Here is a 23,512-nt window from a genome sequence, read left to right on the forward strand (position 1 = left end):
TGAAACACGGTGTTGCTTATGCCATCTTAAACACGCCCCATCTTAAACACGACTTTTGACAGTTCCAGGGCTTTTGTGAAAACTTCAGATTGTACTTATGCGTCTTTGTATTCCTGCTCACAGATGGTCAGATTGTACCCAGTGCATTATGGGTGTTGAAGTTTTACTTTTTTTGACACAGCAATTTTTTCGCTTTTCTTTAGTCATAGGTTTAGTCAGCATAGGTTTAAAAAAATATATTTTCCTGCATAGACAGACAGTTTTTATTAAAAACCCATCTTGCCAACAGTGGATTATCCCTTTTAAAGGAATTTAAATTTAAGAAAAAGAAAGGAAAAATGGGTTAAAGGGACAATTCATCCAAAAATGTAAATTCTGTCGTAAGTATGGCAGAACAACCAAAATACGTTTTTTTTTTTTTTTTTTTTTTTTTTTTTTTAAATAAGATAATGGGATTCAGTGTTGTTTTGACCAAAGTATTCTCCAAAATATATTCTTTTGTGTTCTGCAGATGAAAGAAATTTTTAAATGAAAAAATATATATATATATAATTATTTATAATTAATTATTGTCAACTGTTGTTACAGTATGTCACAAATTCTGTCCATAGAGCTGAAGTTGTATCTGAAAGGTCTAACAAAGATGCTTGAAAATCAGTAAAAAATTTGAAGGTTGATGAAAAGAACAAAATCCAGAACCCAAGATCAGTGGCAGTTAATTTAACGTAGTAAATTCATTGCAACACTTTTTTTCCTCTCTTTAGTTCACATCTTCCTTTATGTTAGAACCAAAACCAAATTATAAATTTTTGAACTGACCTGACCAAGCCATTGCAATAATGGCACTGGCCATAAGCATTTTTTTAAGTTAAAAATAAAAAATAAAGACAGAAAAATTACCTTCAATCCCCGATTAATTTGAAAGAATCGCTCACTCTGAGTGTAAGCTCTGCAACTCTAATAGATGTGTAATGTATAAGTGGGTCCAGCAGGGTGCAGCATAGAGTTCGGTTTAAAAGACTCACTGAAGTGGATAGAGGTGCAAAAAAAGAGGCGGGGCAATAGAAGTTAGTAATGGGGTAAAATTCCACTGCAGTGGTTAAGATTTTGAGCTAGCACTCACATGCACGTGCACGTGTGCTGGTGGACTGACCAGCCTTCCTCTGTCTTAATATGTGTGTGTGTGTGTTGTTTGCATTGCCCCAGATTGTTGGCACAAGGTTTAGTGCTGAATGCAGACACAAGCCGTGGCCCTTCACGCTCAGGGGCCATTGCTGAGTTGAGAGAAGAAGAAGACGAGGCCTACTTTAGCTCTTATGGGCATTACAGCATCCACGAGGAGATGCTGAAGGTACGTCTGTCCCCATCTAACATATACCTGCGGCCTTATTTGCTTGGGAAGGAGGTCACACTTTGTGCAAACTCCTTAAAAAAAGATGCAGTGGTTCGCTGTATGCAGCATATTTTCATTATTCGCCATTATTTATTTTCCCACATTGCAGTTTTCCAGATTTATTATTAGGATGTCATTGTTTGAGTGCTGTAACTGCAGTAAGGGAGGTTCAAGTGCGGAGCGTTTGGATCGTCAGCTCTCATACTGCAGTACGTCCTGGAGAGGGCCAGTGATTGGTGCCTCCTCCAACTTGCATTAAACGGCGGTTTGCGTCAGAGTCGAAACTCTGCAGAGGAGAGGCGAGCTGTATGGTGCAACGCAAGCTCTGACGCCTTTTACTGTCCACCGTAAAATGATGCCATTTACCGTCACAAGTCAAGATCTTTAACCCTTTAAATAATGCAAAACTTTCCATGTAAGGAAAGTTAAGTGAACTTTTCTATCATCTGCTTTTTTTGTCTGCGTCAGAAGGTGCACTCAAATAAGTTTGATTTGAAAAATTTACATATTTTAAATATATTTTCCCTTCAGAACATCAAATTCTACAGGAATGCTAATGGAATTTCTGGCATAATTTGAAAGCATTTTTAATGGATGAAAGTGAAGAAACAGAAAAAATTTCTTTCTTTCTTTCTTTCTTTCTTTCTTTCTTTCCCTCCCTCCCTCCCTCCCTCCCTCCCTCCCCAAACTTTTAAATGGTTTTGTATCATGGTTTTCACATACAGCAAAAACTGCATATTAGAATGGTTTATAAAGGACTAAGAGACACTGAATACTGACATTAGATATAGACATAGATTTGCCATTACATTTTAAAATATATTAAAATAGAAAAAAATAGATATTTTAACTGTTATAATATTTCACAACATTATGTTTTTATTGTATTTTTTTATTGTATCAGATAAATGCAGACTTTTTTTTCAGAAACATGAAAAAAATTGTCATTATTTTAGAATTTGACAGTAGTTTAGAAAAATGTTCAGATTAAAAAAAAAAAAAATGTTTAACCATATTACATGTGCTGGTTTGAACCGATATAAATGTAATGGCTCTGGTTTAGATTGTAAATAGCTTCCAGCATCATGTTCTGGGTGTTACTTATCCTGATTGGCAGGTTAATTAGCCATTTCTGGCTGAAATTCTGCTGGCAAAGCAAGAAGTGTCGGGACCAGTTTCATTTAATTTTTCATCTCCACTCCCAACAACAGCAACCTCCTCCCCTCAAAAAAAAAAAAAAGAAAGAAAGAAAAAAAAATCATTACCAGTCACACATCCTTTGAATTGCTTTCTAATTCAATCTTGACTCTGTTAAAAATGAGATTTTTATTTCATGCTGCTTAACGATTGTTAATTTGATTTCCAGCGTGCTCTTTGACTGTCAGCTTTAACTGTGGATAAGGTGTTAAAATGAAATTTTTGCTCTGAATGATTGGATCGTGTTCAGCGATTTCTCTCTCGCTGGGATGTGTGGTCTCTGTCTTCTTAATGGAAAGTAGAATGGTGACACTGTGTCATTGCTTAGGACTTTGGTTGTCTCTTTTTTTCGACAGGACAAGGTGCGCACTGAGAGCTATCGAGACTTCATGTACCACAACATGGATGTCTTCAAGGACAAGGTGAGCATGGGCTTCCTGAAACCCAGCCACTTTGGTATTTTTAAGTGTTGTAGAAAAAGCTATGACAGAGTAATGATTGCAATGACAGGGCTGATTTAAAAAACCTCGCATTATACCAAGCTGCAGCATTTTTATTTTTTTTAAAGGGGGGTTCTTATGTGTCAACTGCAGTGTGCTGATAACAGGATAATGGTGCTTCAGCGCACACACATAACATACACCACAGCTCATATACAAACCATTAATTTTGCGCTGACATTGGCTAGATCAGCTTTAGCCGGCCATGGTTGAACATGGATACCGAGGTGACGCGCTGAGCTGGAAAGAAAAAGGTGAAGTGGGGGTAGACGACGAGAGGCTTATCTCAGGCATTGTGGTCCAGCCAGTGGACTTTGGCAAATAAGGGTTAGACCCTGTCAGTATGATAAATGCCTCAGGTGCCATTATTACACATCTGCATGCTTAAGATGGCACAGACAAGCTGGCATAGCGCAGAAAGGTTACGCGCTGCTCCTTTAACCCGCAGGTGGTGCTTGATGTGGGATGTGGTACAGGAATCCTCTCCATGTTCGCTGCCAAAGCGGGAGCCAGGAAGGTCATTGCTGTCGACCAATCTGAGATCATCTACCAGGCCATGGACATTGTCAGGTGAGTGAACATCGCACTGAAGAAATTAACAGGTTCTTGAGTATATTAGAAAGGCCCTCTTTGCATACGTTTACTTGTTTTTATTAAAAAATGGTTGCTTTCTTTTGGAAAATAAAATCATCTTGCCATCTTGTGTTCCTCTTTGGTGTTTCCTGAAGATCTCTTCTGTAAATGTTAAGTCTTTTTATGGCTTCCGAAGTGTTTTCCGCTTTATTTTTTTCCAACTTCATCCACTTTGAGACACTTCTTATCTTCCTAGCAAACAATCCAGCTTCCTCTCTGTAAGTTTCGCCAGTGTTTGCTGGGATCAGCAATAAGAGTTTTTCTGTTTTTATCAAAAATTTTACTGGCCCAACTACAATAAAAATCTTTTAGCATCATATTTTTATATTTGCGTGAAATACTTTATATAATTTTTTTTACTTTTATTGTTTTCATCAAATGTTGGTTTTCTTTACAACCTTTTATGATACATTTTATATTTATTAATTATTTATTTATCTAATTGTATTTTCTTCCCCCAAAATTTTTGCAACATAACGTAAGCCAATAAATTAATAGAAAATTGCTGGAAACTGTGGCATATGGTGCAATTACTGATTTTTGTTTTCTTGATGCTTTCATGACTGTCTCTAGTCAAAAAACACTATGGAATGCATCATAGAAAACCAAACAAAAGCCATAAAAATGGATGTACAAGATCAATTAATGTAAAATTTTAAGTGACAATGCGGAAATGGCCTAAAAGGGGAAGTGGCAGTTTTGTCAACTGGCCTGAGAAACACTCTCACACCAAACCCGGGCCAGCAAGCTCTATTATAACCCTGCAAACTAGTCCTCTTTTTATTTGTCTCAGTGGTTGACTTCAATGTACTTACGGGCTACAGTCACGTTCCTAAAGGCCTGTCATTTACATCCACCCAGTCGACTTCCAATCTCCTCTACTTCAATCCCAGCACAGTGTCTCACACTCACTCTAAACATACAAATGGTCTCCAGTCTGCCCTATCTGCTTCCTTTACGACCTATCTGCCCATTAAAATTCCCTCATGTATCACCTCCGAGGGCACTTTCGTTTCATCCAGAAGCAGAAATCTAGTTTTATTTGTTGGAGTTGTGATGTGTTCACCACATGTGGTGTCTCTGGGAGATTTTTTTTGATTATGGTTATTGTTAATACGTAAGTGTGAGGAGTCGAAGCAGGCAGGAGGATGAAAGGAAAATGAAGTTTAATTTTACAGCTCGCTGGGCCGCTGTTGGGCCGAGGCCTCCTACGTGCCGCCTGAGTGTGTATGGGTTTTACAGAGGTGGTTTTCTGAAGTGCATGATGCTTTATTCGGTTTTATAGAGGCGAGAATGAAGTATCTCAATTTAATTTGTAATTGAATGTTAAATATATACATCAAAAAGCAATATTAAAGGAATTAAACACTTTGATAGCAATGCATGTACAATGGAGAGTTCTCCACAGACTTTTAAGTATTGTTTACTCTTACATTGTATGATTAAGCATTTTACAGTGACTAAAATGAGAAAAATCACAAGCAATTTGTCATGATAGAGACAACTCGATAGAGTTTTGAGAGTAAACCATTGTTGTGCACTGTAAAAATGATTTTTCAAAGAGATGATTTGAGTACGTTTTACAATAAAACACTATTTCAGTTTTTCCACTTAAAAATTTCATGTTTAATTCCATGTGTTACCTACTGTTTTTTTGTAATTGTTTGTGAAATTTACTAGAAAATTTAAGTTTTCATACCAGTTTTTTTTCACAGACGTGTAATTGCATAAAAGTGTTTACTTTATTATTTAAAAAATCATGTTTAATCAATTTGTTTCTCATTTCATCATTTCAATCATGAAATTGACTAGCAATTTCTGGAAAATGGAAATTGTTTTAAAGTAAATCCTGCACCAAATTTTATTTATTTATTTATTTATTTATTTATTTATTTATTTATTTATCTGTGTATAAACTGATGACTGAATCAAAAACTTGTACATTCTGGAATATTTAATATGGACTATTTCTGTAATGCAGGTGCATTGCAAAAATGTTGTCTTGGACTTGATGATAAATTCTTTTAGGTCAAATAATATTTACAAAATATTTGAGATCTACAGTCTTCCTGAAGAACTTAAGGATATTTGGTGGGCAAAAACAATCAAGTTCCTTTTTAAATGTATGTTATAACATGTTTGTCTGTGATCTAGAAGTCATTCTAAATCAAGAATTATCTTGTTTTTCACAAACCTAGTTGTGTTGCACTTGGATTGTGTGAAATGTTGCCCTGGCTTTTTGTTCCATGAGTGTCTTTATTAATATGTTAGGAGCATTTACAGTAGAAATCCAGATAATCCTTACATGGTCTCTACAATTTAGGTACTTATTCCCTAGATTACACCATTTAACACCAGTCATGATGGTGATTTGGTGGATAATCCAGTCTGTCATCATCACTTTACAGCTTAAATCCAATCATTAGTCCCAGAGGATCAATATACTTGGATCATATTCCCTAAACCAAGTACCATCCACTGGAGGGAAGTATTAAAGTGTCCCAAATCCCCCTCCTCCTCCTCTTTCTCCCCCTGTAGCTGACATTGTCCTCTAAATTAGCCCAGTAATGAGATTAGTGTTTCCTAGCTCAAGACAGTCTGCTGAAGGAGGAGCAGATAGAGGGAGCGCTACAATGGGATTCTGGAAGAGTGTGATAGCGCGAAGGTGCAGAGATAAGGATCGCTTGGGCAGAAATGCGCTCTGCAGGCTTGAGTAATGACTCTGTCCCTAGTAACATTAGCTGTCATGATAATGGAGTATTTAGAGAGATTGATGCTCAGAGTTACCGGTCAAAATGGGAGCGATCATTTAAATAAGGTGGGGTGGGGGGTAGTTGTTCACGCACGTTTACACACATGCACACAAACACTCAGGTGAACGGTAGTTTGCTGACTCTTAGTGCAAAAGGTCATGGGAGGAGGTGCTGTCAAATTGAGGAGATTGAATCCCAGCCAAATTAGCGTAATTATCAATTATTGTCTCAAACGAGGTGTTCAAAACTAGTAACATGCATTTTATAATTTACGTATTCCATTTTTTCTTTTCTTTTCTTTTCTTTTTATTAATTGGAACACTTGCAAAAAAAAAAAGCATATTTTGAATAACGAATTTTGTATTCATTTAATTTAATTTAGTTAATATAATCATAACATCTACTATTGCTAATTAAATGTTAGATAAAAAGTTTGTTATTTTTTTTTCTTTCTCTAGATCAAATAAACTTGAAGACACCATCACACTTATCAAGGGCAGAATAGAAGAAATCGACCTTCCTGTGGAAAAAGTGGACATCATCATTTCAGAGTGGATGGTGAGTGGATGCATTTTGTGCATTTTTCAGTTTGTAAATATTAATATGCTTTCCAGAGAGAAGAAAAAATTATTATACATACACTTTTTATTTATTTATTATTTGTTTTTTTTTGCAATGGAATGCACTGCTCATTGAAGCAAAATGGCTAGCTTTGCCTTTAAAAGTATGCATTTGCAACAATTATAGTTGGGTTTGACCCAAAATTAGACATAATGCAGTTGGATGTGTTAGTGTCTTTTTTTCTACCCAGTCATTTATTTCCCTTTTTCCAAAACATGCCCAGGTGTTTGAAAATGAAAAAGATGTGATGATGTATTGTTGATTGATACAAGATATATTGCAGGCATAATTCATAATGGCATAACTTTCATGCTCATTTTAGAAGCCAGGCATCACTCCTCATTTATTTAGACATGACTGACCATGAGTATGAGAAGCAAAACTTCTAGGAGACACACATTAAAGGAGTAGTTCACGAAAAAATTAAAATGTGCTCGCCTTCAGGCCATCCTAGATGTAGATGGGTTTGTTTCTCCATCAGAAGAGATTTGGAGAAATGTAGCATTACATCACTTGCTCACCAATGGATCCTCTGCAGTAAATGGGTGCCGTCAGAATGAGAGTCCAAACAGCTGATAAAAACATCACAATAATCCACAAGTATTGGAATGAAGTGAAAAGCTGTGTGTTTTTAATAAACAAATACATAATTAAGATTTTTTTTTTTACTTCAAACTGCTGCTTTCGGGTAAAATATGAGTCCTCTTTCTATAATATTGCTTTCTCCAGCGAAAAAGCCATCTCATCTGAATCAGGAGAGAAATATGCACAGATCAAGCACTGTTTACAAGCAAAAACATTCAAAACCAGGTTTCTCCACTTATGTGAACAACCTAACAAGCGCTTTTGAAAATAAAAGTGCTAAATAAATAAATAAATGCCATTAATGTGAAAAATATTTAATTGTAAAACAGATAGTTCTGGATCTTAAAGGGATAGTTCATCCAAACATGAAAAATCTGTCATTATTAAACCCCCCCCCCCCCACCCTCATGTTGTTTCAAACCTGTATGACTTTCTTTCTTTTGTGGAATAAAAAAAAAAAAAAATTTAAATAATGTTGGTAACCAAACTGTTCTGGTTACCGTTGACTTCTATTGTATTAAAAAAAAGACTGAAATTTCTCAAATTATCTTCTTTTACGCTCCACTGATGAAAGAAAATCTTGCAGGTTTGAGGGTGAGTAAATGATGACAGCATTTTCATTTTTGGGTGAACTGTCCCTTTAAATCTGATATCAAACACTGCTCATCCTTTGTAAAATAGCCAATGTAATAGCCAGTACGTCAATTAAATTCTACATTATTATTCAAATTCTTATTTGGCTGAAGAATTGTTTATTGTGATTATTCTTAGTGATAAATGTATTATTCCTATTGCTGCTACTTGAAAAATGAGGAGGTTTCTGGCTGTGCTTGATTCCCTTTATAATAATGTTAAAATGACTGTAATGCACGGCGTCTTGTGGATAATTGCTTTGATTTCTATCCTGGCAAGACGGAGGAATTGGTATTATGGATTTGACAGTGAGAAAGGCAATAAAAGCTTGTATTGCGCTGCACTCCTTGTTGAAGTTCCCTTAATTTGTAGTCCATTAGGAAAGGGGAAAAGTAGGTCATAACTCGAGCCACCTAGCCACAGGCTGAAAAAAAGGACATTGGAGAATTATTCTCTAAATTTGGAAACTTCCAGGACTTCCCATGCGAATTCCACCTGCATGTGAATTTCTGCTGTCTATGAGATTTTTTAGCGCTTGCAGGTTAATTGTGAAATAATAAATGTTTTTTATTTTGTCCCCTTTTATTTGCATGTTGGGGCTATAATTCAACAAACTCTGTGCCTGAGGCAGCGGCAAGTGTGTGTATGATTTAACAGTATGTACCTGTGTTCGTATGTGTGTGTGTGTGCAATGCTTCTGACAAAGTAACCTGAGATTTGGGTCACTGGAGCACATTATTTTACGATTACAACTCTGGCTTGCTAAATGGTGTAAAAATCCTGCCCTTCATCATCTGTGCAATGTCGTCCTTTTCATTCTGAAAACGTCTGAAGTGTTTGTGCATTGCACCATTTCCTTGTGAAAGCAGGGGAGCGTGCAGCCGTCTTCTGAAAATAATTTTTCAAAATGGTATGGAACAATAGTTTTACAATTACCTTATTGCACAGAGTTATAGGAGACACATGTCCACAGAAGAAAGCAGTCACCCTGGTCCAGCACCTCCGATATCTAACTTTGATGTGTTTGTCAATCCAAAGAGATTAGATGCTAAATCGGGTCAAATGGTCGTGAGCAAAGTATTGCTGTACCTTGATCCATAAAAGCTTTCATAATAGACCATAAAAGTAAGGTACAAGATAAGCAATGAAAAAATAGGTGTAGGATTTACTTTGCAACAGTTTTCAATCAGAAATTGTAAATGAGTAAATTACATAAATAATTACAAAGAAATGGCAAGGAACACTAAATTAAACATGACTTCTTGAAGTAGAAAGACTTCTCATAGACTGAAGGTTTGACGTTCTGTGCTTCACTAACTTGCAGTTCTGTGATTCCTCATTGGATGCCTTACAATAAGTCTAAAATCTGGTAAAATGTTACACATTGCTCTTTGTATTGTTGTAAAATACATTCAGGAAAAACAAGTATATATTTATATAGAAATCTAAAAGACATTTCCTTTAAATGTATAGCACAGTTATAAAGGCAGCAACCTATGATAGGACAGAATAAGAAAGGCTATTAATAATCTTTGATTGTGCAGAAAAGCATTATAATGCTAAAGGCGCCAATATATAGCGCCACAGAGCACTTGTGTGCAGAATGATGAGCTTGAAACAACACGGAGTCACAGTGCGCAGGCTGCACAGTCCTCCGAGTCCACGTAGAAAACGTTTTGGTGCTTTATAATGTTTTTGTGCCTTTCGTGGGGCTCAACAATAACACAGAATACGGACAATATCGGATTTGGATCGGTCTTGTCTGACCGATACCCGAGCTGCAAAAAATGCAAGTATCGGAGCCGATACCGATCCTGAGTATCGGATCGATGCATCCCTACTTCTAGGGAAAGTTTTCACTTTTCTTTATTTTTTTAAATGTTATTAGTTTTTACTTTTAGATTTTTCAGTTTTCAATGTAATTTTAGTTTAAGTTTTAGTAATTTTGTTCTGTGTTTTTGTCTTTTATATTTATTTAATATGTTATATATTTTTATTAGTACATCATTCTAAACTAAATAATGAGAAATATTGCTTTGGCAATTTACTGAAAACAAGTTAATTTTTTTTTTAATTTTTATTTTATATCAGTTTGTTTTATTTCATGTAAAGAAAACATTTTTTATTATTATTATTATTATTGTTTTAGTTGTTGTCTTAGTTAACTATAATCAACCTGCAAAAGAGGAATAGTTTGCTTCAGATGTCTACCGAATGTGAGTTTAAGGTAGCTGATTTTAAACATTCAGCAAATCAGCAGGATTTTCTTTAAACTGTTGCTTCAACATAACCAGAAAGAGAAAGCGGACCATAAATATTGTGATCGTAAAGATCCTGACGCCTTCAATGATGCCCTCAGTAGCAACACTGAGAATGCAACACTGTGTGTTTTAATTGAGAATATTTTGCCTTTATGTGCTTGCCTTTTTCTGCATTCAGTTACCGTGCAAAATAAAAATAAAAAAACACCTTTTGTCACTTTTCCAGTTAAATGTTACAGTTAATGAACAGAATAGTATGGGAATTGACTCTTGGAAACTGACATTTGTGCACCTGTTGTCCAAAATATCTCATTTTCTTTATTTTCTGTCTTTTTGAGTGTCAGAGAAAGTTTCTCCCAGGTGGTTGACTGTCCTACTTTTCGGCTGTCTTGAGTTTGGATGTGTACGTGTAAGCACGAGAACGAGAGAGAGAACGAATCGATAAATCAGAGAGGGTAATTTTCAGAAGGACGAGATGTTGTCTGGCAGGGAGAGACGGGTCTGAGCCGCTGTAATGTCATTTCATAACTCACACAATTGATCTGTACTTTAACACCCAGCAAAACAAACCGGCTGGATTAGATTAAGGGGCAGAAAGAAAGAGTGGGATGGTATCTGCCACTGGATAGGTGGAGCAGAGGAGAAGTGAATTAGAAGTAGGCTAAATAAAGGTTATCACAGGATGATCCATCACATCATGCTATGGCTTTTCAGTCCGCGGTTACACCTAAGAGGAGAAACGATTGGGCAGTTGAGGGAAACTTTAACATGTTTTATAGTTCTTGAAATAATCTTACAAAATTCCAACCCCATATAACTTTTTTCTTCTGTAGAACACCAAAGGAGATGTTTAGAAGAATGTCTGAGCTGCTTTTTTCCTACAATGAATCTTGATGGGGATCAGGACTGTACGACTCCAAAAAAAAAACAAAAATAAATTCAACATTAAAAACATTATAAAAATAGTCCATATGACTTCTGCACTATATTACAAGCAGTCTTGTTATTGTTTAATAAACTATTAAAAAAAAACAGTTATACGTATTATTAATTGAATAATTGTAAATAAAACTTTTACAGTATATTAAAAAAAATCCAGTTAGTTGCCAAGGCAACATTTTTAAATTTCATTTGAAGTTGAAGTTGAAAAATAAAATTAGTACAAATTAACCTGAAATAAAATGAGTAAAAACTAAAAATATGGTAAAGAAACACTAAAAACAAAAACACACAACAAAATGAAAAAAATAAATTAAATAAATGTAATATACACACAAATAGAATATTAATGCTAATAGAATACACACACATACTATCATATAATGTTATTGTTAACACTTCTTTACAATAATTTAGTTCTTTCAGCAGGTTGTAGTTCACTTCACATTGGGCATATATGGTGTGTTTGCAGCAAGCCAGATGTCATAAATATAAGCAGATAAAGGAAATGAACGATATGTGTCTTTTAGTGATGGGGACAAAGGTCTTGTGTAGATGACTTCAAAATTCTCTGGCATTAGTTAAAGATCAGGGCTGGAGGACGAAAGGTTGCAGGTTTGAACCTCTCAAGAGGCAGACATTGAGCTATCACCACAGTGCCCTTGAGCAAGGCACTTAACCCCAGGCTGCTCCAGGAGGATTGTTCCTGTTATAAGTTTATGGTGGTGTACTGTAGAGCAGCTTTCGTGTGAAAGTCATGGAAATGAATAATATTGTACAAGCCCTGTTCCTTTTATGTTCTGTGGAACATAAAATAAGATATTGGCTGTTTTTTTTTATATTATGTTATTTTTATATGTTAAAATGTTTTTATATAATGTTATTTCATAATATTGTTATCGTATTTTGATTTTCACTGAAGAAAGAAAGAGAGTTTATTAGTGCCTGCCAACTTTTTCAGCAGCATTGGTTCCAGAAGTATTTATTTTCAGTGATTTTCCCCATAGAAAAAAAAAGTCTTCGCTAAAGCATTATAAGCCATGGACCAAACCAACCAGCTATCAGGCGAATCACAACATTACCAACGTTGAAGCAAAAAAGCATTTGAAAATCAGACAAAAAAAGACAAAGGTACAAGACTGTGTACTTCACAGCTTTAGTGAAGGAAAGAACAGAACTACAATCCCATGAAACAATGCAAATGACAATCAAATAAAAAATATGGTAAAATTTAAAACTATGATTATATCTATAGAAACAATATTGTTTCAATAATAAAATTTGGCACGATTTGCTTGCCACGTCTTCACGACTTATGCACAGCATCATGGGTACTGTAGCTTTTCACCAATTCCACTGTTAAACACAATTAAAAATTTAAATAATGCAAAAAGATGGCTTCAACAAAAGCATATACCATCGATTAACAACCTCTGAGCTCATAGTAGCTCTGTTTTTAAAGGTTTGTTGTTAAAAATCCGTTTCCCTATGGAGAAAAGGAGTTTTTACTTCCAGAACCCGACTGTTGCGCAGATTTGTAATGACATGGAGGTGAATAAACGTCACTCAACTCTGATGTGGTAGACTGCAGAAGTGGATGTTAGTTGTACAAACTTTAACTTGCTCAACAGATGTTTACATCATCCCAGCATCCTAAATGATGTTATATAGAATTTTTTTTTTGTCTGGAGTCGAAATTAACTTAGCGGTTTGAACTTTCAACTTAAGGTTGATTTGAAGTATGTTTTGATATTTATACATTTGGGAAACAATGAGCTGCTGTGTGTGGTGATGGTCAAGTTGAATTAATGGCAGATCCCATCTTGGGCCTTATTATCTCTTGATAGCAGTCTTACTTGTCGCAGAAGAGGACAGCTGCAATCATTCACTCCGTCCACAGCCTACAGCTGCATGCCACACACACACACACACACACACACACACACAAACATACATACACATACTCTGAAGTACCCAGACATGCTTGCTGTTTGAACAATATGTATTAACTACAGAGAAATGAATGTTTTGTTGAGGTAAATTGCAAAGAAATCCCGCTCTTTGAGCAATAGGATTCTTCGTTTCCTGATGTCCTCAGATTTTGACTCCATCATAGTTTCCCTTTTCTTCTATGTTACACACATTTAAATTGTGTTTCCCACAGTGCTTACCTGGATCTGTCACCGATCAACAATGAAGCTCTCAAGAGTCCTTTGTCCCTCTAAAATTAATCGTGGAAACATGGGGCTTGCCTCATTTGAATACGCCTGTAAAATATGGAACATTTACTACTCGTCTGTATTCATATGTTAATCAGGCTCTTTCACACACTTGATCCACACCGAGCAAACAGTTTTGCCTCTAATGTTTTGATTTATGAAAGTGAAAGTGGAAAAAAAAAATATTCCACAAACTATGCTTTTTTTAACAATAGCGTTTAGTGTATGTTATGGTCATTTATCTTAATGTCTTTTAAGTGTTGCCTGTACACAACGCATCTTTTTGTTTGCCTTTAATTTTTTTCATTAGATGGAGAAGTAGAAACTTTTTAATTAAGCACAGACTGTTGGTTTTATTCATCTTGTGCTGTCTGTGCTCTTCAAGCTGCACCGAGCTGATTTCATTTTTCAATAATCATCAACGAGATTGCACATTTTGCATATTAGGGATGCTCCAATATTGGAATTCAGGCTGATTATTATTATCATGTTATACATGATAACTGATAAACGAGCAATATTAGGAAGCAGTGATGATAAACTGATTATTTTCAGCTGAATGTGCACAGCTATGCTGTCCTTACTCTGACATGATCTTTAAGGGACAGTGCTTTTAATGAGAAAATGTCCTTATCAGGTTCATTCTAAAGAAGTAATTATTTCTAATAAAAAAATGTTCTTTTGAACTTTCTATTGATGAAAGAATCCTGAATTGATGAAAGAAAGTTTCCACAAAAATATCAAGGCAGCACAACAACAATATTGAAGGTTGATATATATGTATATATGTATATATATATATATATATATATATATATATATATATATATATATATATATATATATCTATATATATATATATATATATATATATATTTATATTTTATTATATATATATATCTTAATCAAATGTATATTTTTTTGTGTGATATGGTTATGTTTCTCTGAGTCTGTCTCAGTGGAGAAAATGGTAAACATAGCAGGGAAATTATTACGACGTTAGTATTTATTTACTATATATTGCATTGTGAAGTAATTAGGTGAGTATTCAGACATTGCATACATTATACCATGTAGTTTGAACCATGTGTTTAGTGTTTCTGGCTTTGGATTTATAGGAATGAGTGAGTGAGAACTAGATTACACAGCCCCTGGGAGTTGGATTGATATTGTTGTGTTGTAATTGAGAGGACTGTTCACTGAAAGCTCATGACGTTGGCAGAGATTGAAAACTGCTGATGCCACGTGTTTACAGAGCAGAGATGGTCACTCTGGGCCAGACTAACACTAATCTATGATGTTCACAAGAAACAAATTACAGTCAAATGATCTAAAACAGAATCTTGACTTCACTGACCTGTTTCAATGGTTTTTTTTTTTTTTTTTTTTTTTTTGAGAAGCACTTTTTTTTTTAGCACAAGTCATCTTCACATTTAATCTTTTGTTATGTGAACTGTAATTATATTACATATAAGGAATTCTCTGCTCCAGATCTAAATGGAAAAAAAGTAGTGTTCTTGTATGTGTGTGTTTATGGGGTAATTTGTTTAATGTGCATGAATGCTGCTGTCCAATTTTCATTAGCATTTCATTAGTTGCATTCATGTAATTCTGCCCCAGCTCCACATGGCTTAATGAATCGATCTGCATTTTGGCCACATTCAGCCATTGATGTGGCACTGACTCTCTTTACCACCAGTGTTTTATTGGATCTCTTTGGGATTTTACCTAGTTATGCACAGATAATGTGCCTGTGAATACTTACATTTTGCATGGACTAGAAGTTGTGGGATGTCAGCTTACGGAAGAATTTATAAAAAACAAAAAAACAAAAACAAGTATTTCAGAAACCAGTGTTTAGACTATATTTCAGGAAACAATAAGGGGAAATAATGTTTCCACGCACCATGAAAGAGGCTAGCAATTGCAGATTAATTCTTTCGCTACTAATAAATGATCAAATGCTTGGTGGGAGAAAATAAAAAATATCTTTATTTTAAGATTACCACATTACACACCAGTGTTGGGGTGCTACTAAAGGCAGAGATTCTTTTCACTACTTTTTTCAATATTTTAGTAGAATCTCAACTTCTTTCAAAACAATGTAGCTTGTCAAGTTTTATTTAATGAGTAGTGGTGTAGCACGTTAAAATGCTACAGTGGTGTTTTTAATGTCACATTGCGTTCTCAGCAACATTTACTGCCAGTATAAAAATTTTTATTTATTCTATTTTTTTTTTTTAATAAGTTTTATACGGTCACTGTAATTGAGATATTTATATAAATAAAAAACTCTTTTTGTGCCAAAAACATTTGTTTCTTATTATAGATTATATTTATTAAAATAATTACAGATATTTAAAAATATTTTTCCTTAAGCAGCTTTAATGTAGTTACTGCTACTTATTCTAGTAGCTTGACAGATAGATAGACAGACAGATAGATAGATAGTTTATTTAAAAAGTATTTTTATTAAGTCTCTAAAGCTCATCAAGGCTGCATTTATTTGATCAAAACAGAATATTGTTATTTGATTATAAAATATTATTTGATTATATGAAAAAATAATTTATTCCTGTGATGCAGATTTTTATACTTTTTTATTTTTAGAATTATTTTATAAATGGATAGTTCAAAGGACCTTACTGTCATTTTTGAGAATTTAATGCATCCTTGCTGAATAAAATTAATTTCTTATTTATAAAAAAAAAAAAAAAAAAAAAACTTGCTGACGTCAGTATTTTGTATGGTAGTGTGTATATATGTACACAACATCCCCCCTTCTCTCTCTCTGTCTCTCTCTCTCTCTCTCTCACTGCAGTGGAGGCAGCCACCTGTGAAATTGGGTTCTAAATTACACCATGGAGAAGCTTAGCCATCACTCTAATGCTAAGTCTGTTTAAAAACGACCCAGAGAGATCCAGTACGAGTCACAGCATGGCTTTTGAGGGTGCTGGTCCAGTTGACCTCAGCCTATGAGCACAGAAGTGCCTATATGACCTTTTACAACTTCATGACAGGAAAACATTTGTAAATCAGCAAATGCCTTTATAATTACAATTAGTGCAGAAATTAATTGGAACCTTTGTTAAATATCTAAATATTATTATATGGTTGTAACTTACCTTATTTTTTTTATATATATTTTTTTCAATATGCCAGAACTAAATGTCTAAAGGAAAATGTTTTATGCACGTATGTGCTGTTGTTTATACACTAATAGACACATTATGCAAGACAGGCACATGCACACTTTGATGATAAAGATCTTATTGTTCTTATTCAGTTTTAGACTTCCACGTAACTTTTGCACTAAGTATTCAAAAAAGCTAGTTTCTACCCAATTTGTAATTTCATTTTTAGTAAAAAAAAAAAAAAAAAAAAAAAAAAAAAAACCACACAGTTTTAACCCACTGAACACCATTCAGAATTAAATAGAGATTGTATTTTTCCCCCAGATTTTATAATGAATTTGAATTAAAGTAGCAAAACAGGATTTAGGATTGCAGTTTGAATTCAAGCAATTTATTTTTAAATTTACATTTTGCAATTTAAAATTAACTGTAATTAAAAAAAATAAAAAATCACGTAACCCTATTTCAATAGCTTGAAAAGTAAGCTTCATCAAGACAAACTTTGAATGATGGCTCAACAAATAAAAAATAAATTACGTTTTTAAGGTTACATGAATTTCTTTGAATTATATATACATATATACTGTATGTATACACACACACACACACACACACACACACACACAATTTTATTAAAATTTTGATTATCCATCCAAATCTCAACAAACTGCATGATTTGATGACTGTAGGTATGATTCAAGTCTGTAGCATTAAGTTTGAAAATGCTCTAAAATGTGTTTCAATGCCACAATATTACATGAACCTGAATGTGATTTCTGGCATTCTGAATGTGTGTCTTTACACATTAAACAGTTTTCCCCCCATTTTGTCATTTTCTAGGGCTACTTCCTGCTGTTTGAGTCGATGCTGGATTCTGTGCTATACGCTAGGGATCGGTACCTCGCAGACGATGGTTTGGGTGAGTCATGTGTGCTTGTTTCTGCTTTTTAACCTTCTCGTTATGAGATTAGGGGTATCTGAGAGCTCCTTGGCCAGATCTACCAATTGTTTTTTTTTTTGTTTTTTTTTACTGATGGGACACAGTGAGTCCATCCCTCCCATCCCAGGTTTTATTTCCAAGGTCTATCAAACAGAATTCATTTATTTTAATAGGAGGATTCCATACAGACTGAATCAGGGCTGTCCAAAATGATGAAAGATGAGTAAGCTTGTGTGTTTGTTTCCCTTGCAGGGACATTTTTAGGAGATGTTATTATTAAAAAGGTGTGATGTTGATCATTGTTTTGCCTCCCTCTTTATCCTGACCATGACCATTGAAAACGTGGAGGCGTGTTAAAGTGCCTTTAAAAAAATAAACACACACACACACACACATTAAAGATTATTTCTATATAATCTGTATTTTATGTATGTATATTTTACATTGTTTTCAAAAAGGTGGCATCAAACAAACCATGAATGTACTGTATATCAATACATGTTTTCTATATGCTTTACTTTTTTAAGCAGGAAGTTCAAGAATTTTCTTTTTAGTTTAGATTGTCAGGCATGTAATAAATAGTATTTTTGCAACATATTTTTTGTGTGTTAGAAAAAATAATCTGTTTTTGTAACTCCATGGTTCATAAATGCACTTTTTTTCTAGATATGGCATTCGGTTTGAAACATTATTGATTTATATATATAAATTCAACTCATTATAATACAGTGCAGTTTAGACTTTTATATTTGTAGAAGTCATGCCACCACGATCATTGTTTCCACGGCAGTTTTGTAGAATCACCTTTTACACTTGCGTAGTTTACAGCATAATGCTCTGCATGTTTTCCAGGTGCTCTCTCTTATCTCACACCCTGCATGCTGCTTTGCCTTTTACTACATATTGATTTGCGTCAATAAAACATAAATTAAACCAACTGCTGAATAACTAAACAGTCCTTGGGCACTCACCTTCTAGATACCAGAAAACAAACATATTTTTCTTTCATTGTTTGGGAAACTAAAGTGCGCCAAAGGTCGTGGACAGTGTTCAAGTGGATGTTAAACATTCTGCAAGTGTCTTGTGGCTCTGTGTCATTTTCTTGTCCACCGTGGAGTTTTAAGTGAACAGATGCTGAGGAGGTTCATGGTACGCAGCACTGTGCACATGCTGACTGGATGAATTATATCTTCAAGCCAAGGATCCTGACACAGGAGATGTTACACTCTCCTGATCTTTATGGCATCATGGGATTGAGGATAGGTAGGGTTGGGAATTTAACGGTTCTAGTTATGATTATGATTCCGCTTAATGACTCCAGTCTCTTTTTTATTCTATTAATGGTTCTTTTTGTACTTTTCAAGGAGCTCTAAATAATTAATAACTAGTATGTATTTAGATAGATAGATGTTTTTATTTGATCAAAATACAGTAAAAGTGATTATTGTTACAATTTAAAATAGCTGTTTTCTGTTTTAATGAATTTAGTCCAGTGTCACATAATCCTTCGGAAATCATTCTAATATGCTGATTTGCTGCTTAAGAAACATTTAGTTTTATTGTTATGCAGCAGAACTCTTTTCAACATTGATGTTTTTGTGGAAACCATGATAAATTTTTTTTTTCAAAACAATATTATTTATTTGAAATATAAATCTTTTGTAATAGTATACATGGCTTTACTGTCGCTTTTGATCAATTTAATGCATCCTTGCTGAATAAAAGTATTAATTTCTTTAAAGAAACAGGAAAAACTTTGGGAAAAAATGATTTTGACACATTTATTCAAAAGTGGCATATAGTAGTCATTAATTTGTGTATTGTGACCACATTGATCTCACTGTATTGTATCATTGGGTAGTTTTCCTTTTTATCAAAAGATTATTTCTATATAATTAAGGTAATAAGGTATTTTTATGTAAATATTTTTTTCATTAATAACAAAACTTTGAATTAAGAAATATTTTTATAGTGTAACTTGATAGTAATTTAAGTGTTTTAAAGATCCTTTAAAGTATTTAAACTACTTAAAGTCTATTCACTCTACTAGACACATAGATAGATAGATAGATAGATAGATAGATAGATAGATAGATGGATAGATAGATAATATTAAAACAATATATTTTTATTTTCAAATATTCTTTAAGTATTTATAAAGATCATTTAAAGTATTTAAACTATTTCAAGTATTTTCAAAGTATTTAAAAAATATTATCAGTTATTTAATAATAAAAAAAGGTCAGCTGCCATTACAAGAAATTGCTTGTGAAACCACTTTGCGTTCCTGTGTTAGCATATTTCCAATTTAAGTAGGAAATTTAAGAAAAAATAAATAAATAGCCAATTGGCTTTATTTACGTCAGAGCCATGAACTATTTATACTTAATAGATGCATTTGGTATTAGGGGGAGGGATATTGTCATTCTAGTGGGTATTTTATTGGTCAAAAATATGTTGTATGTAGGATAAGTCATCAACATTTTTCCAGAAAAAGAAATGGTGAATATTTAAAATCCATATGTATGCTAGGAAAGCCAAAAACAGGAGAGGCACAGGCTGAATGGCCCAGTGAGGCAGCACGTTTCTATTTTTCAGCTCAGTCGGAAAGCCTGAAGCCATGTATAACTGGTGTGAAGCAGATTGATATAATCATGTGGCAGCTCTGCACTGTGTCAGATCAACATTACTTACCCCTGCCACTATAACCTCGTTTCTCCCTCTCTCTCTCCTTTCATCTCTCCTTTATACCTCATATTATTAACCTTTCTCTTCATCCCGAAACGTGGACCGCGCTTTCGCTCTCTCATCACTGGATGCTTTTTTTCCACCCCCTGTTCCCACTACCCTCTTCACGGCTGCCCTCAAGAGGAGCTGGAGGGGGGTGCTTGACAAACGGGCCATGAGCACCGAGTCGAGAAGGACGCAGATGTCAAAGCTATGAATCTTGGGACACTGCCTCCCCCTCGTCCCTCTTCTCTCTCTCTCTTTCTCTCTCTCTAGCCTCCACTCCCTGCTCAGGTGCGGGATGGTCCTGAGTAGCACCCAATCAGCGCTCACCTGCATCTCCCAAGACAATCACTCATAGCTCTACTAATCAGAGAAAATGAGGTGACAAATCCACTCCAAGTGTGTGCGTGTGTGGTTTTTCACCCTATGGGACACTCATAGGGTCACAGCGAAGGCTTTAAGGAACAGGCTGGAGGTTATAACTCACCAGTCACGATCCTGTCACATGGGAGACGAGATTTTTATTATGGTCCGTGAGAGTGAATGTGCACCCTTAACCCTTGATTAAAGGTCAGACAAAGTTGGTGAAATATAGTCCAACATGGATTTCTCTCTCTTGGAGCTTGTCTAGAACAGAGTTAATGGTACGGTCTGATCTGAACATCAGCTCAGCAGCTTTGAGTTTGTGTCTGATTGCCAAACGTTACAGACATTAAGAACTGATGAATGCAGAGTTTTTACGATTATGACCATCAGCTGAATTTAGATTTTTTTTGCCAGAAGCATGTGGCTGGTAACCATTAACATTATCACACAGGGACATTTACAAGTGCTGGAAACGACTGAAACATTGCTGAAAGAGACAGTGGTTTACCATTTCATGATAGATGTGCTCATTATAGCACATTTGTGTAAAAGATGAGGTCTCATACGCCCACACAGTGACCAGCCGTCTGTTATGCTTTAGCTATCAATTATATAAACCCACAATTTTTGTAAGAACTAGACATATTTTTAGTTTTTAGTCATGTTGTTCTGCTTCGGCTTTACTTGAAATGGTCTTTGGTTTGGTTGGCTTTTCATCTGTGTATTTTGAACACATTTACAGTTAAATTATACGTGTTTTGATTAGTGCATTAATCTTCCTTATGCCTTGTCATAATTGTGGTGCATTCAAACTGCTGTTTCCAAATAGTTTTGGATGCTTTTCCTCCTTTTGCCGTCTTTGATTCGTGCCAGTGAGTTTGTTCAAACATTCAAAGCTGGTATATTTAATGACAACAAGTTAATATGCAGTCAAAGTTTACAAATCTAGGACATTTAATTGGAGTCATTTAGAGTTTAATGGACTCGAACCAGCATCCCTGGGAGCAGAATGGCCCAGATATGTCTAGATCATATGAGCCAACCACTGCACCAGAGATCTGAAAAGCTGCACATAAATCTTTTAATGGATGTGACATGGCTTAGTGGTTGAAGTTGTGGACCGGTGAGCCAAAGGTTGTGGGTTCAAACCCCAGAAGGTGCGATTTAGGAGCTCAATTCAGGATGGCTGTGGTAAAATATGTACTGTGAGTCACTTTGGATATGAAAGTGTCTGTTAAATGAAAAATGTTCTTGTCATGTGATGTATTGACTCATGAGGGCTTCGTTTGACTGTACATATATCAAATGTTAGCCCCGCAGTTTGTCTTTTACTCACTTTCATGTATCATCTTTCTTCTCAGTCTATCCAGATCGCTGCAATATCAGCCTGGCGGCAGTGGGGGACACTCAGAAACACAGTGACCGCATTGCATTCTGGGACGATGTGTATGGCTTCGAGATGAGGTGTATGAAGAAGGCTGTGATACCAGAGGCGGTCGTGGAGGTGTTGAAGCCTGAGACGGTCATTTCAGAGCCTGCAGTGATTAAGGTAAGGGGAGAAACTGTATTGGGGTCTTTCTGGAAAAGTCTGAAGGGAATTATCAGCGAAATGATTAGTTAAGTCTGAATGTTCCCTTGGGGATCAATGAAGTGTGTCATCTATCAAGATTTAATAGTGTGTCTTCAGGTAAAACATACTGTCTTATGTGTTTGTGATGTTCCTCAAGTTGAATTGGATAAAACCGTGGTAAATGAACATGTAAATGTTTATATTAATTTTAACCCCCTGAGACCCTGCATCCTCATATGAGGATCTTATATTTTAGTGAATTTCTCTGAGACTATACATGCCACATGCCACATCCTGGATGTCCCGTACATGAATGTCCTCTCCTTGGTCTTCAAAAATGTCAAAAATATTAATTTAGTGACACTCTTATGGAAATATAATAATATTTTGTAATTATCATTTAAATCTGACTAATTTTTAAACTGTATGTCATAAATCAACATCTCAGGAAAATGTTATGTGGTTTCAAATCAAAATATGACTTTCTGTTACGAAACAGGATGTTGATTTCATACATGTCCTCATGTGAGGACACCGGAACTAAAGTAATGCTTTAATTCACAAGGATGCATTAAATTGTGTTTTTAAAGATATTTATTTCTATTTGAAATTAATGCTGTTCTTTTGAACTTTCTATTCATCAAAGAATTTGGAATTAAAATGTATCACAGTTTCCATAAAAATATTAGCCGGATAATTTTTTCATCATTGATAATAATTAAATGTTTCTTGAGCACCAAATCAGCATGCTAAAATGAGTTCTGAAGCATCATGTGACACTGAAGACTGGAGTCATGATACTGAAAATTCAGCTTTGCGATCGCAGGAATAAATTACATTTTAAAATGTATTCAAATAGAAAACAGCTTTTTGAAATCGTAATAATATTTCACAATATTACTGTTTTTACTTTATTTTTTTTATCAAATAAATGCAGCCTTGTTGAGCATATGAGACTTATTTCAAAAGCGTTTTTAAAAAACTTAGATCCCAAACCTTTGAATGTAGTGGACCTTAATTCTGGATTTAAAAATGATA

General features: G+C 34.8%; 1 protein-coding gene across 2 annotated transcripts in view; it reads left to right on the forward strand.

Moving 5' to 3' along the window:
• Positions 1–23,512, forward strand: part of LOC109085353 (protein arginine N-methyltransferase 3) — a 45,851-nt gene that overhangs the window by 2,773 nt on the left and 19,566 nt on the right. For both annotated transcript variants that reach the window (XM_042759568.1, XM_042759567.1), the window contains exons 7-12: positions 1,207–1,351; positions 2,947–3,012; positions 3,539–3,660; positions 6,935–7,034; positions 17,709–17,787; positions 22,266–22,453. In XM_042759568.1, the coding sequence (XP_042615502.1) occupies positions 1,207–1,351; positions 2,947–3,012; positions 3,539–3,660; positions 6,935–7,034; positions 17,709–17,787; positions 22,266–22,453 (700 nt within the window). The remainder of the gene's footprint in view (positions 1–1,206; positions 1,352–2,946; positions 3,013–3,538; positions 3,661–6,934; positions 7,035–17,708; positions 17,788–22,265; positions 22,454–23,512) is intronic.

Source organism: Cyprinus carpio, chromosome A7, assembly GCF_018340385.1.
Source record: "Cyprinus carpio isolate SPL01 chromosome A7, ASM1834038v1, whole genome shotgun sequence".
NCBI classification, from domain to species: Eukaryota; Metazoa; Chordata; class Actinopteri; order Cypriniformes; family Cyprinidae; genus Cyprinus; species Cyprinus carpio.